At 33.1% G+C, this 16,787-nt stretch overlaps 1 protein-coding gene across 2 annotated transcripts in view; it reads left to right on the top strand.

Annotated features, from left to right (window-relative positions):
* The first annotated feature begins 2,044 nt into the window (after positions 1-2,044).
* TTLL12 (Tubulin tyrosine ligase-like 12) overlaps positions 2,045-16,787 on the top strand; it is a 36,718-nt gene continuing 21,975 nt past the window's right edge. The window contains exons 1-8 of one of the 2 annotated variants that reach the window (XM_076468073.1): positions 2,271-2,307; positions 9,257-9,359; positions 10,690-10,725; positions 12,685-12,860; positions 13,506-13,670; positions 14,282-14,318; positions 15,730-15,889; positions 16,299-16,435. In XM_076468073.1, coding sequence (XP_076324188.1) covers positions 10,693-10,725; positions 12,685-12,860; positions 13,506-13,670; positions 14,282-14,318; positions 15,730-15,889; positions 16,299-16,435 — 708 coding nt within the window. In that variant the 5' untranslated portion in view covers positions 2,271-2,307; positions 9,257-9,359; positions 10,690-10,692. Of the gene's footprint in view, positions 2,308-9,256; positions 9,360-10,689; positions 10,726-12,684; positions 12,861-13,505; positions 13,671-14,281; positions 14,319-15,729; positions 15,890-16,298; positions 16,436-16,787 lie in introns of both variants that reach the window. The other variant, XM_076468072.1, reaches the window with a different exon arrangement.

Raw genomic sequence — 16,787 nt, 5'->3', positions numbered from 1 at the left:
AGCTCATTTTTTCTCCAATTTTTATCGAAATATTTTATTGTACTATGTAGAAGTCTATCTGGTATTGTTTGTGTATTAGAGCATTTGTGCATGAACTTTGAGGAAGTGGTTTTGGGTACTTTATATGTCTTTTCTTATCGATATATAATTCCATATTTTAAATATCGTATTAGGACAAAAAGTGGGTTTCACTTAGAATAAAAATATCAGAGTTAATATCTTTTATTATGTCTTCGATCGCGTGTTTCTTGGAAGCAAGTGCACCTTGGATGTTGATACCTTGAACTGTGAATTTATGTTTTTAGTATGTATCCCGTGATTGTTGTGGTATGTGTTGTGTTATATGTTTTTTTTTGAAATACTTATGAGGAGATCTATGCAATATTTAGAGGCCTGGCATGGCCGAGCGCGTAAGGCGTGCGACTCGTAATTCGCGGGTTCGCGCCCGCGTCGCGCTAAACATGCTCGCCCTCCCAGCCGTGGGGGCGTTATAATGTGACGGTCAATCCCACTATTCGTTGGTAAAAGAGTAGCCCAAGAGTTGGCGGTGGCTGGTGATGACTAGCTGCTTTCCCTCTAGTCTTACACTGCTAAATTAGGGACGGCTAGCACAGAGAGCCCTCGAGTAACTTTGTGCGAAATTCCAAAACTAACTAACTAACTAGCAATTTTTAGATTGAATCAGTTTTGTAAATTCTGTAATGAAATCTGTAAAAATGTTTTAAATTATGTTTACTATTAAACTTGTTTCATCATTTGTACTATCTTTTGTTGCATGAGTGTTGTTTTCTTGGAGGTTTGTTGTATCAGACAGCCCTCGTGTAGCTTTGCACGAAATTCAAAAACATAACAACAACAACATTACCGTGGATAATTCAGTCGCAACATAAACGCCTGGATATATCTACGTGAAAACGAGTAAAACTGAAAGAGACGACCTCTCTCGATTGCGAGAGAAACCACAGGAAATAATAACAAATTTTCGTTCTACAATTGGTAACACTGTAACATTTTGCTTGTTTAAAATAGATTTGATGGTTATTGCTTGATTATCTTTGAAAATAAACCCATATTTTTCCTCTATTAATTGAATAAATTAGTCAACATTTATTTTAATTTTTTTCTTCTTTAGGCGCCTTTAAACTTTCGTAAATCGATAATAGTGAGACAGAAAACACTGAATTATTCGAGGTAAAGTCTCTTTCTCTCTCTCTCTTTGTTACTAATTAGTGTGTGTATGGGTTGGTTTTTTTCATATGGCAAAGTCACATCGGGCTATCTCTTGGGTCCACCCAAGGGAATAGAAAGCCTGATTTTAGCGTTGTAAATCTGTAGACTTACCGCTGTACCAGCGGGGAGTTTGTTGTTGGTTAAAGCACATTATATATAAGAAAGACGAGTTTAATTGGTCGTTTGTTGTTAAGCGTAAAACCACTAAAGGAGCCATTTGTGTAATGGCTGGTTTTAAGCGTCGTAAGCTGGCAGACTTACTACTGAGCCACTCGGATGCAGGAAGAAAAAGAAACAACAACAACGAAAAAAGAAATACGTAAAAGCCAGTGTTTTATGTGGTCTTTCTGAGTTTAAACGTAATAATGGATTGACAAGCAACAACTTATAAGCATAAATTGTTGTTTGCCAGTCTATTATTATATTAGCATAATGTGCTTCCTTATTCAAGTATGTTGACAAATTATCAATGCCATTAACGACGTATAACTATTATTTGATTACAAGTTACAACTTTTAGAGTAAGGAAAATTATTTTTAGGACAGGTACAACGTTTAGATCACTAGTGTACTTGAGAAAGATAGCACCAGTGATTAAAATGCCACAGTTGTTCTGAAAAATATTGATCTATAGTGGCACAGCGGAATGTCTGAGGTCTCAAACCGCTAGAAACCGGGTTTCGATACCAGTGGTGTACATAGCACAGATAGCTCATTATGTAGCTTTGTGCTTAATTTCAAAACAAACAAACATTTAACAAAATATTATACCCCACTGAAAAATCTGTAACATATAAAACAAAAATTTCAATGTTTAACCGCTAGATGTCCCTTCGGAAAGGAGATAAAGTTTAATAGTTTCGGTGGTAAATTGCTGGAAAGGTTCAAACGAAATTGGAAGTCTCAGTTAACAAAAAAATTTGGAGAATGAATGTCACAATGGCGGGTAGTAAGCAGCACGTGGTTGATGGCATTAATAATTTGTCAACATTTCTATTAAGACATCAAGCTCAACTCGAGTTGTCTGGTGTTCCAAGACATTTTTGGAAAACCTTGTATGACAAACTTTGTAAGGGAGTAAGTTTGATCATATTTTCTTTTTAGTGTTAAAAATATTATATAAGTTTTCGTTTAACAATTTTTATTAAAAGGCTGATCGTAACTAAGTTTAAAATAATTTTTTTTATTGATATAGGAGGTAAGATGCAAACGCTATGAATATACCGTAAGTTTTATATTTAAAACGAAGCAAGAGAGAGAGAGAGAGAAACTTTTGAATTCTGCACTGCAAGATCATACTATTAATTCCCCGCTGATTTCTCCAAGCCCGTTCTTGTCTGTGGTTTCGCTAGATAATAGATAGGGACAGTGGGAATCTCGTTAAACACCCCTATAACCTTTATGAATAATAATATTAATAATAATTCAAAGCCAGGAATTTGAAATACTGATGAATATGCATATTTCAGTTTGTACTGGGATATTGCCCGCAATTAAAAATGACTGATCATGTTGTTTCCCCATTACAAATTTTGTAAAATTTACAACATATTCAGTGTCTGAAGAACATTATAAAGTGATATAGACAAACCAAACCATAAAATATTCGAAGTAAGTGTTTTGCATCACATATATGCTTGTGAAGTTTTCTTGAGTTTTTAAGGTTTTCCAAACAAAGCTAGTGCTGAATATGACCATGCTTAGCTTGCTGGATTGTAGAAATGAAGGTTTTAGCAAACTGTTGGTACATTATAAGAAAGAGTCCAATCCTACTATCCAGTCTGACAAGAGTTGGCAATGAGTAGTGTTTATTAGTTAACTTCCTTCTAATTATTCAGTTAAAAATTAAGGACAGCTATTTTAGTTTTCCATAAAATCTTACAAAGAAGCAAAGCATGGGTTAATATTTTAAATATTGTGAATGAGATCTACATGATAAAGGCTTCTAATATATTTGTGCTGCATATGGAAGACAACAGGATGAGAGGACACAGGTTTAAGATTTTGAAAAGATAAACTAGGTACAAGTGAAGACAGTTTTATGTTACCAACAGATTGATTGCTTCAAGGAATTAATTATTATTAGCAGTCATGAATGATGAAGGATAAATATTTGTATATTTTTATCAGTGGTAGGTATGCATAAAAGAACAGCCTTGAATTACAGTCTGGTTGTCCATACACTATGTTGTACATGTATGATACCATGGATTATTTTAGTTTGTTTATTCTTATAAATAAGGAGAATCACACATACAAAAAAGAAAATTAAATGCACACTTAGCCATTCATAGCACATAATGTTAATATAATTCAGTTAACTTGCACTTATGGTTACTGGTATATATACTTGTGTATACAAATGTGCAATACCAGTATTGAAAGAGATTTCCTGTTAAATTTTGATATCAACACATAAACATTTAAACTGGAATAAAATTATTTCTGGCTTTTAAATTAGGTTAATTTCTATTGGCCTTGAAGTATATCTAGTATATTTCAGTATTTAATATAACCTAGTAGTTAGAATGAGATCCCAAAAGAGTATTATTCAGGATTGCAAGAAAATTTTTACTGCAAAGCTAAAACTTGTGAAAATAAATCGACATTCTATTTTACACCATAGACAAAGATCTTGTACATTTTGAATTGGTGAAACCTAACATTATATTCCTTCTTCACAGTGCTAGTGTTTCCTTCTTTTTTGTTCAGAGGTTATGGCTAGCATGGACATACCAGGAGACTCACTGCTTGGTTTTTTTTTTATAGCTTTTATTAATGTTTATGGAATAAAAATAATTGTGTCAAAGAAAATATCAGATTTGTATTTGACAGTTAATTTTCATTATCTTTAATATTTAAGTTATCTACCAGTCCAAACTACTTAATTCAACTACCTATACACCTTCAATATCAGAAACAAACTGTTGTTCTACATTTTACTGTAATGTGTTATTGTTCAAGCTTCTCTTCACAGTTCACACTTTTTTTTTTTACCATTTCTGAAGTATTGTTGATCTGTCTACAATGAGACAAATCTTAACATAGTTCTCCAAAATCAGTATATTAACAAAACCTTGTGTATGAAGTGATAATAATCTTGCTACTCCTGAAAGTACTAAACAGGGAACAGAAATAACATTTTAAGGGTTTAAAATTCTCAGTTCAGTATTTTTTAATAACATAAATCACATTTATACAACTGATAGTATTTAAAACTAAGTAAGTTATTGGTTTGTGGTGTAGTTTTACTGAAAGGTTTCCAATGCAGTATGTCATTCCCACTCACATCCAGGTTTCTTGATTTAGTGCTGTTCTCAATGTGTGAACCTTTTCACTCACTGCCTTCTTTGAGGCTCCCACCTAATCATGTAATATTGCATGCAAGCCGATTTGCATGAAGTGGTGTGAACTTAGTGAGGAAGGCTTTTGTTGGAAGTTCAGAGAAGTCAAATCTAACACTGGAGAAACTTTATTCTTGTTTGTGGCATGCCTAGAGTGATACTTCACAAGATGATCTGACATGACTAAGTGTGAAGATAGTTTAGAAGGACTGGCAGATGTACTAATATGTAAAGAGTTCATGATCTCGTGCTCCACTGACATATCACTGTTTCTAAAGGAGAAGGCATGGGAAGATATGGAAAAGATGACCAAGTTATTGGGACAGTATACAGAAGCTTGTGGAATGGAGTTTAACTGGGAAGTATAAGAATAACCAGTCAAAGTTGAAACCAAAAACAAAATGCTACCAAAGGTGATAAGAAGTCAACAGACAAAAGGGAAAAGAGATGCTATGCTTATTATAAAATAGGGCACAGCACAAATGAGTGCCAGTCTATCACCAACAAGCAGGAGCATAATTTTCAACATAGAGCAGCTGAAACTACACACAAAGATAGTGCTGACAAGAAACAAGAAAATAGTAACTGTTACTTATTTCTATCAGAAGAAACAGAATGAAAATAACTTACTAGCTTCACCACAAGAAAGAATTGCTACCACTGTGATTAAACAGTACATAATTGATGATTAGCTTTAGTTAGTAAATGGATCAACAGTGCCAGTAGTGATTTGTGATGATGAGAAAACCCACTTGCAGAGAAAATTATATATTTTAAAATGGCTGGTATGAGTAGAGAAGGCACTAGTAGAGGAGTGAACAATGTTTCAAACTTCTTTGGTCATCGATGACCGAAGAAGGTCGAAACGTTGTTCGCTCCTCTACTAGTGCCTTCGGAAAGGCCAAGTGACTAATGCTGCTGTTTGAACTATCTATTAGTCATCCTGGCGAGTTATTATTATAATTTTGCTCCACGTCTTTTAAAACTTTTTATTACTATCCTTTTTGAAAATGAGCATAATGTCAAATAACTCGGAACCAGGACTGGAAAGGCCAACTTCAGGTGACTGATGGTGGTTTTTGTACTTACCTGTTAGTCTTCCTGGCGAGTTATGCTTATTACAGTTATGCTAAAGAAAGCCCTTTACAACTTGTATTACTGTAGTTTTTCTCTTAATGTTGTAGACTAGATGTAAACATTGGTTTTATGCTATTTATATTTTTTGTTTTAAACTTTGTTTTGTTTTACCTTAATTTCCTTTTATGAATTTTACTACATTTACTTTTAACTTTTTACCAGATGTTTGTTGCAGATAGCCTAGGTACTTTGTGCCATAAAACACTAAATCAACCAACCAACCAACTATTGCCTTCTCTACCAATACCAGGCATTTTTAAATATATAATAAGTACCAGTGGTGATTGGAGCATGTGACAAATATTGAGAAGTACTAGTGAACCACAACGTGCCAGCAGGTGAAGGCTATGTCAGAGACAAGAAAGTGAAAGTAGTATGAGAACCAGTCTACTATCCAATGGTCAGATGACAGGCTAGGTACATCTGTACATGCTTATTGGTGGGACAGTGAGAAAGTTTTCCAAAGCATGAATAAATATGGAAGCTTCATACAGTGTTGGATATCTTGAGGCTATCTGTATGAAAGCATTCATCTGTGACTTGGTAATTAGCAAAATATCTCTCAGTAGATGTTGGCAGACAGAAAGAAGACTGATGAGGTATCTGCAGCCACGACTAGGAGAAGAAAAGCAAGCAAGATATTGGGGCACTGCAAGTATCAAAGGGTAGCATCCTAAATGTAGATCTATAGGAACTGAAGAAAGCATAGAAGAAAGACTTTTCCACTGCAGAAAATTAAGTATAAGACCAAGAGGGAGAGACATACAAAGTAGAGGGATAGAAAGGAGTGCTGTACATGATCTGTAAGGGTGGTTCTACTGTGAAAATTAAACAGATCATGGTACAAACAGTATATCAGACTCACATGATGAAGCTGGTTCATGAGTTAATTGTGAGAGGACATCTGGGAGTGAAGAAGAAAGCAGATAGAATTAGAAACAACTGCCATTCACCAGGGGTTATTGAAGATATGACTAGATTTTGTAGGCCATGTGATACCTGTCAAAGAAAGGACAGTACCTAGAGGAAAGGTGACCAGGGTACCACTGGATTAGATGGCTCTCATAGAAGAGCCATTTGGCAGAGTAGCTGTAGGCTTGATTGGACTACTAACACCTGTATCTGAAAAGGGGAACTGGCACATGCTGAAAGTAGTTGACTATGCAATGCAGTATCCCAAAACTATGACACTGCTGAAGTTAGAGATGAAGGGAGTAGCAGAAGCCATCTTGGAAGTGTTCAGCATAGTAGACTTCTCAGAAGTCTTGAGTGATAGAGATCCAGTGTACATCAGAACTGATGCAAGAGGTGTCTGGACTCATCAGCTTTGGATAGCTGTTTGCTACCCATAATAACCCCCAGATGTGATGGGAATTAGTGAGAGTAAATGGAGTTTTAAGGGACATGCTGAAGATGTGCTATGAGAGACCACATGAGTGGAACAGGTGCCTGCAGGAAGTATTATTTGCTTACTGAGAAGTCTCAAAAGTAACTATAGGATTTTCACTCTTCAGCTTACTCTATAGAAGAACATTATGAAGTCACATGGAGGTATTGAAAGAACTGTGGACAAGATAAGAAGAGTCAGAAGAGAGAAGCACATACCACACTGATTGGAGGAGACTTGTCATCTGGCTCAGGAGAGTTTGTGTGCAGCTTAAGACAGTCAGAAGGACTTCTGTGGCAAGAAGGCCAAGGATTGATGTTTCAGTGTTGGACATAAAATCTTAATTTTACTACCCACAAACAACAATAAACTCATTCTGCAGTGGAAGCAGAAGAAAATAGCTACAAATCTATTGTGCCAGTACATAGTTGTCTTTATAAATGGATCAGGAAAATCAAACTTTGTGCAACACAAGATTGAAAACATGATTAGAGATTCACTCATAGCAAAGTCCTACAAGATGCACTGTATGATGAAAAACCTGATCAAGCAAGAAGTCAAGGGAATGTTAAAAGAAAGAATAATTGAACCTTGAAATTCAGCCAATTGTTCATCAGTGGTAATTGTGAAGAAGAGGTACAGCTCAAATTGCTTTTGTATAGTTTTCTGAAAGCTGGATCTCATGGAAAGTTTGTCTAAACAGGGCTAAGCTCTATATAAAGATTGACCTCAGTGAAGGTTTTTGGTAGGTTCCAATGGAAACAGATTCTAAAGAGAAGACAGTTTTTGTGATATGAAATGTACACTATCAGTTTAAGAGGATGACATTTGGGTCAAATCACCAGACATTCAACATATGAAAAGGAAGATGTTGCACAAAACCAGAAACATTGAGTATCATGTGGATGACATTCTGATCTACAGAGGCAGATGGGAAGACCACATAAAAAAACTCAGTGAGCTGTTTGAATGAGTGAAGATGGCAGGTCTGACAATCAAACCATCTGTGTGCTGTATTAAGTATTTTGTGCTGGACTTTGTTGGACATAAGCCAGATGACTGACAGATAGTCATGAAAAAGCTAACCCTTATGTAAGATGCACCAGCTCCAATGACAAAGCAACAAGTCAGACCCTTCCTGGGGTTAGCAGGATACTACAGAAAGTTTATCTTAAACTATTTTGAATTTGCTGCACCACTGACTGGCCTGAGTAAGTGGTGGCCAACCCAACAAGGTGAAGTGGGAACAACCACAGCAGATGGTATTACAAAAGTCTAAAACAAATTTGGAAATTCAATTCTGAGAATGACAGACTTTAACAAACCATTCATTGTTCAAGCTGATGCATCAGATGTTGGAAATGGAGCAATATTTCTGCAAGAACATGAAGATGGACTGTTTCCCTTAATGTATGTTAGTAAAAGCTGTTGAGTAGTGAGAACTGCTACTCTGTGATTGAATGAAAGTGTCTAGGCTTTATACTTGCCATCCTGAAATTATAAAACTACCTTCATGGAAAGGATTTCATCATCCAAATGAACCATCAGCCACTTGCATGCATCCAGAGGTGCAAAACTGACAGTGCAAGAATCCTGAGACTGGCAATGTACCTTTAGAACTACAGCTTCTGTTTTGAAGTTATCATCGAAAATAGTTTTTGTATACAGTAAAACAAATACTGTAAAGTTTTCTTTGAAGAGAGTTTATTGTGAAATATAAGTTTTATAAGAAAGTATTCTAAGTTTTTCTCAAGTATTATTATATCATAATATCTTCTTGTATACAGAAAATTCTAGGATTTAGTTGACCCATTTATAAATACACATTCAAAATTTAATTCGAGTAAGACAAGTTGGACAAACATAATGAGAGATATAGTCAAATAAGTCCAGTCTGTATGTTTGTAAAGTTTAAACATAAAAAGTATATAGTGATGCATTTTTATAAATAAGGCCTGATTCAGACTCTACCCACTCATGGAATAGCATGAGTAAAGCAGGCAGGAGGATTCATTCCCATTGTCCATGCCTAGTTTAAAACCTGATGTGGCCCTGATTTTTAAAATAAGATTTTCTTTTATGTCATCTGTTGCACTGTTTTATGATGATGCATTCCTTTCAACTTCTTGTGCTTTCATTCCCCATTTTTTTCTTCTAGAAGAGCATCAGAGCCCTTTTCACTCATCAGTTCATAGTTGCTGAAGTGGTGTACCTTGCAGGATGCTTTCTGAATGTCAACAAGTCCACTTAGTAGATAGCAGGTTTGTAGTGTTCTATATTGTATAGTTCATCCCCTCTGCCTAAATTTCTCCCATTTTACCACTACCTAAAAGTCTAGTTCTTGAATGGTGTGGTGTTGGATTGGTTCATGATAAGCCAGTACAAGTCCTTACACAGTTGCAGGATGAATGTTACTTTCCTGTTACTTTTAATTGATGCTGAGATTTAGATGGTAGGGACTCTGCTTCTTCAGCTACCCAGAAGTTGAATTCCCAGTGCTACCTGGATTTGGACTGGAGTTGACCTGTGATGTATGATCCAAAGCTTCATAGCCACACAAAATATGGAATACTTCTGAAAACCTGTTGTCTCTCACCAGTGTGCTCTTATATTGTCACACTCCATGGGTTTTCTTTGGATACTTCCCAAAGGGATCTTATTTAGATAAAATTTTACACTAGTCTTTCCACTGTTTGAACATTGTATTCTCAGCAGATGTGAAGAGGTTATATATCTTATTGGAAGTTAATGTTTACCAACATTGAAAATGTATTTGCCATAAATACTCATCCTTTCTTCACACTTTCAGTTCATCTTTTCTTATGTAATTCTGTAGTGATAATTGAGCAATTAGTATTGAGAGGCAGCTGCATTAGGAGGCAGTGTGTTGCTCTCCTATTAGAGGAAGGTTATTGCATTTTCATTTACATGCAACTGTGCAGTAATATTACTGGTTGGATGGGAGCCTCAAGGCTGGTGGTGAGCAAAAGAATAGAGCAGCACTAAATTTGGAAAGCTAGATGTGGGGAGATGTGGATATCTATTGGAAATACATGTTCAGTGTTGGAAAGTGTTAACATCTTGTGTATGTACTAAATACAGGGTTTATGAAAAATTAGGATTAATATATTATGTAAGATTATTTTTAATATTAATGTGCTCTTAACACAATAAGAATTCTAACTAGGAAGTTAATAGTGATTTACTTGCAAACCAAAAGCATCACATTTTTCATATGAGAAATATGGAAAACTTCAGTTCTTTTTCTATAGATAAGAATACATGCCAACAGGAATTGCTGAACATACATTAAGGAAACAGTTGTATCATAAGCAACATAGTCATAGGCAAATATAAATATATTTGGCTCAACTTTCATTGTATATAAATCATATATTCATAAAATCATGTTTTTGATGAAAATTCAGATATTAACTCTATTTGTGATTCAAATTTCTTTTGTTGAGAAACAAAGATTTCAAATCTTGAATGAAATGTATCAATGAAATATATCAAAATATAATAACCCTCTTATTGGACACAAGTGTGTTCTATGCTTGTAACCAGTGTTTTGTTGATTATTTTGTATAGATCATGGATGCTGGGGAAACATTCAGCATGATCAAGGTAATACATTTTTAAAATATGAGTTTGATAATATTTAATATAATAATTATACTGTAATGTTTTACAGTGATAAATTAGTCCATCAAGATATTCTAATACATCAAATTGTACATTTACAGTTCACATTTATTTGAATGTATCTATCATGTTGATAATTGTGGAGTTTGTCAAGAGGTTGTTGGAACAGCAGTTTGAAAACTCCATAGTTTAATACTAAATTCAATAATTTGTAGACACAGTCCACATAAGATTAAGCCAATATACTATTCAACAGGCTCTTCACAAGTCATTTGGTGACATTTTTGTTGGAAAAACAAACTACACAATCTAGATTTTAAAATTTGAATTGAAAATTTTTAACTTTTTTGTTGGCTGAAAAGAAGCCATTTTCTACACTGTTAATGTTGCAGCTATAAAATGTGATTTGAAGTTTTAAGGGACTGAAATACATCAGCTCATCATGAGTTTAATAACCAAACATGAGAAGCATGGAAGTCTCTAAATGACATGCAGAGGTATCCAGGAACTGTTTAAAATCACTTTGGTAGATACTGTGCAACAAGCTGAGTACAATATTATGTCTGTAGCTACATTCAAAGTATTCCTGCTGTTCATCTTACTATTGACTGTCATGATGCTTTAACCATTCTTACTAAATCACAAGTGATAGCAGAAGCGTAAAAGGTTGATATTGCTTAATTAATGTTGTTGAGGATGTGTCTTTATTGTAATATACTGAATTTACTCCCACTGATAGACCTTAATTAGCTAATATGGCAACTTGAAGATGCTGTATTTCACTTAATAATTTATAAATTAACAAATAAAAACTTGTCTTGAAGTTGTCTCAAAAAAAAAAAAAAGGTAGTTCCAAAACCACCACCTTTGGGAGTTTCTGGATTGAACTTGTTTGTAATATTAAACAATTTGTAGTGTGAAGACATCTTTTGGTTTCTGAGGGACAGGTTAAATTATTATCTCCAAAAATGTACCTACTTTTTTGTTACTAAAGTGAAGAACCATTGATATAGTTTAATGTTAAGTTGATGAAAATGGTGTGTTAATTGAATTTTTCTTAAACATTTTAAGTTCTGTGCTAGATATTTGCAAGTTCTCTTATACTTTCTCTCTCTACTTCCAAACACTTTCCTGTACTTTTTTCTTTGTTACTATTTAGTAAAATAAAAGATATTGATTGTACATTTAATACCATCTGTTTCTTTGTAACTAATTTGGTCAGAGTCAGGGAAGAAGACAGTTACATAGGACATGCAGTCACATCACTGAAAGTTTTATTTACCATTTTGAATGTAAACCTGACCAGTTTCTCAATTCTAACATTGTATCATTCCTACATTCTGTAGGAAGACTTTGCATATGGCACTTGGACAAAGGGTTTAGGTGAACCATTTAAATATTAGTAAAAGGAAAAGGGTCACTAGTTTGGAATGGCTATGATGGACTTGTGTTCTATTTCCCTGGTAATGAGCACAAATTTAGATGCAAATTCATTAGTGATGTTGACAAATGGAGGCACAGTTTTTCAGTAACCTGATTCTCAGTACCTCTCATTACACAGGAAAGGAAACAGCAACACAAACAACTGGCATTATTACACAAGTCAGTTCTAACTATGTAACCAGTTCCTTTTAGGTCCAATATGGTGGAATAAACAGTTGGCCCAGTGCATAACGTCGTGTGTATGTCTTCTGTACTCCACACTAAAGCTTTTGTTTGGTCCTTAGTTTAGTGGGTCGTACCTATTTATTTCATTGGAAATCAGTGTAGTGGAGAGTACTATAAATGTTTAAATTCATGGTTTTATGTCAATTTTGTATTTGTAACAGTATGGAATTCTTCAGTCATAACTTTTGATTTTTGTGTACACAGAAAACATTGTTTAGTTTTTAAAACATTATTATCTATGATAAAGAAAATTAGGTACTCAACTTTTGTTAGTTTGAGTACAGTGATGATGAATCTGAAGAAGTGAACTTCAAAAACAATGAAGAAGAGAACAAGCATGATGGTGATAACTTGAACATAAAAGATGAAAGTACTGACAGATGTCATCTTCCTCTGTGGAAAGTTATTGTAATTAGAAAAGAAGGTGTTGATCCACTGGATCCACAACAGTAAGTATGAGTGATTTTCTGAGAGAAAAGTATTAATTTTTGATATCATAATTTTCTGTATCTAATGAAGAACTTTTTGTTGCAAAGGGCCTGATTTTATTTCAAGAACTTTGAGGTGGAGTTAACTTACTGAAAAAAAAAAGCCTTGTATGATTGACTTAGAATTCTTAAAACAATAAGGTTCTAACTAGTAACTTCATTAAAATGTATCCCCTATAATTATATACATGTACATCATTCTTGATATTTGATTTTGTTTAGTTCAGAAATTATCAATATTTCATGATATTTTTAACTTGAGGCATTAAGCATTTTTTTATTTTTGGTTTCATATCAACAATAACTTCATATATTTAAGAAATGTCAAAGAAAAGTTGGAGGCATGAACTGTGTGCCAATTTATTTTTAAACTTATTAGTTTCTAAAGGCTACTGCTCATTAATAATTGATCGTTTTTATTTTAGAGTAGTGAAATATTCTGAGATTTATTATGTTATATATATTGAGTGTAATGCATCAGTTCATTAGTATCAACATTTTCATGTGGATGAAAATATAATTTGTTTGCTCTATGACATGGCACTGAACTTTTAATTTCTCAAAATTTGTGATGTCATTTTACCCATCCTTGTGTTCTTACATCAGCATCTACTTGATTGACCATGCCTGGACATACAGTATCAGTGTGGCTTATCAACATTTAGCCGAAATTCCTGGGCTGTTGGAAAGAATGCTTGCTTTGATGGAGATTGATATTGAAGGAAAATCTCAAGAAGAAATGATCACTAGTATTTTGAATAACATGTGGAGGTAACAGTTAACTGATTTGTGTATAAGGCTTTATAACTGGAAGTTATGATTAACTTTCACATTGTACTCTTAGTTTAACTATAAAAAATAATTATATTTAGAAATATGCTTTTATTTAATTATCTTGCTATGACACGAGTCTTTAAAACATTTTATTAACCACCAGGTGATTTCACAAACACTTAGTGATAGTGAGAGTCAATAAAGATTCTCTTATACTTTCTCTCCAGTTCCACAAACATATCAATCACTTGCTCATGTATATTTTTCACTGTCAATAAAACATTTTATTAACCACCAGGTGATTTCACAAACACTTAGTGATAGTGAGAGTCAATAAAGATTCTCTTATACTTTCTCTCCAGTTCCACAAACATCAATCACTTGCTCATGTATATTTTTCACTGTCAATATTTAGTTGAAATTATACTTTGAAAATGCATAATAAAGTTATGTGAAGGTTTAGGTAGTTAATATTTATCAGATGAAAAACAAAATGTATAGTTTTGTGCATACAAACTGTTAAACATTTATTGTAGAGTTGCAAACTATTTCTTAAAGTTAATGCACCTATTTATAATTTGTTCACCTGACCATATATTTGCTTGCAGGTACAACCAGTCATACAGCTTTGGAGGGACAAACATAGTAAGCAACAATAATTGTATATTTTGTTAATGTATCATTAGCAGTTTTAATATGTTGCTGATAAATACTCACATTTCTTGTAAAATGTTCACCTGCAATACTTGTTTAATTGGAATTTAAACGTTTAACATCAGAGTGTCTCTTTCAACCAATGCTTAGTTCACACATCACACATGGCTTCAACTGAGGTCATTTCAAGGCCAAGATAACACTATCCTTTTGTATAAAAATTGTAGAAAAGGTCAGTTTGTTTGTTTGTCGTTAAATTAAGCATGAATACAGACAATAGGTTTGTGCAATGCCAGTGTGAATATAGAAACTTAATTTTTAGCATTATAAGCCTGCAGACTTACCCTTGAACCACCAGTGGGAAGGGGCTGTACATCAGTCATAAAAAAATATCTTTAGTAGTAAAAAAAAAAATTTAGTTTTAAAGAAAATTTATTTATGTAGATAAATATTTTTAATAATTAGTTTTATATTTTTCTTAAGACTTCTGTAAGTGGATATTACATTTGGCATTATATTTTATTGAGAAAACCCTTGAAATGAAGTTGTACTAATTTAATGTGTAAGTTGTACAGGCTAGATGGTAACTTGATATGTTATGGTGATCTGAAAATGTCAAACTATAAAAATTTAAACATAAAAATAATATTGCTCTTAGTGTTTGATGTACATTTTCCATTGAATAAATATTGAACTTGCTAAGAATACATTGCTTGAAAATGTTTTTAAAAGTACAAGAACATGTATTGTGTTTGCATCGTCCCTTATTACCTAAAGTAATTTGTGTTACTTGTAGTGTGTGTTATTGTAAAGGTCAGTATGTACACCACATTAAGACTAATAGTTTATGTAATTTGCAAATAATTATACTTACATAATTTTCTTGCTAATAGATGCAATAATTCTCACTACTAGTAATAAATTGAATTACCTATTGAATACTCATTAACTTCTGCTTTATTATTCATTGTGTCACTGCTTTATTTTAGTCATTTATACCTCGCTCAGCATCTACTCACAATACAAATTTTCCAAATTATAACAGCATGTGCTCTATAGTAAATATCTGATTTAAAACATTGAAAATATATTTCACAACAATATAATCATTTTTATGCATTTTGATGCTTATATTCTCTAAAAATATATCAAATGGTAAACATTTATGCTTAGTGTGTGTGTGTGTGTGTGAATTAAAATATATTAAATATTTTCTTCCAAAATCAAGAGTTTTGCATGTATTTTTTTCCTTGACTGAATTGTTTCTGGTCTTGTCTGAGATTTAGTTAATTAATTTTTTACTATTTTTACAATATTTGTTCTGAACACATTTGTACACAGAATTAAAATGTCTTATTCATTGATGAGTTCTCTTTGTACAAGTATGTTTTTTATCTTGCAGGAAGCTGAAAGTGCTTCTCCTTTGTGGTATATAATGGATGAATTTGGATCTTGTATCCAGCACTCTGACAGTCCTAACTTTCGTACTGTACCTTTTTATGACATTCCTTCACAAACTTCTTTCACACTTCTGTTTCCAGTAAAGCAAGTGGAATACGAAGGTTCATATAGTTTGCTTCTTTGTATATTAAAACTAATGCACAAGTTTCTTTCATTGCTGCCAAACTATTGAGAGTTAGGATTTTAATCACTTCATTTATCTGAACTTTTTAACATGTTTAAAGAATGTGAAAACAATTTTTTTAGAATTTTCATATTCTTTTATTTTGGTATATTTAATATTTGTAATTTATTTAACACAGCTCATTGTGTGTAAGGGATTTTGAAAGTTTTTTTTTATCTTTATCAGGACATGGGTAGAAAAATTTGGATCACTTTAACATTTTTTTTGTTTGTTAGGAAATCCAAAAAGTATTTTAATATTTGAACAGACTGTAACATGATCTGTAGAAACACTTGAATTTTTTCTTTGCAATCATAACTTCAAGATAATTACAAAATTACTTGTAGAGGAAGTGACTCGGGACTATATTGAAGGATTAGCCACTGATTCTTTGAGCCGCAAAGCCCTGAGAATTCCGTGGGAACCATGTGACATGAGTGATGTAAACTGCAATCAGCGTGAACAAAGTGAAACTTTTTTGCGGGTAACTTTCTATATGTTTTCACTATTTAAGATTAATAAATGCACTGATTTTTTATATTTTTTCAGTAGAATTTGTGTGCTATTACTGTGTGTGTATAAATAAGTTAATGATTTTAAGAAATATTCTATATTTCACTCTTCATTTTTATAATCATTAAGCATCCACATCACATTGGTTAAACATAAAAAAATCACCTACTTGAACATCATTTCAGAAATAGTAGATGGTTTAACTGCTTAAAGAATTTATGTAGAATGGAAATATGTAATGTTAGAATTAAGATTAGTAGTATAATCTTAGATAATTAAGAATCTAAATAAATATTATGTATTAGTGAATATGAAGGAATTAA

The sequence above is a fragment of the Tachypleus tridentatus genome, chromosome 11, assembly GCF_004210375.1.
Source record: "Tachypleus tridentatus isolate NWPU-2018 chromosome 11, ASM421037v1, whole genome shotgun sequence".
In the NCBI taxonomy this organism is placed as follows: Eukaryota; Metazoa; Arthropoda; class Merostomata; order Xiphosura; family Limulidae; genus Tachypleus; species Tachypleus tridentatus.
Note: the sequence above shows the minus strand (reverse complement) of the source record. Positions and strands in the feature narration are given on the sequence as shown.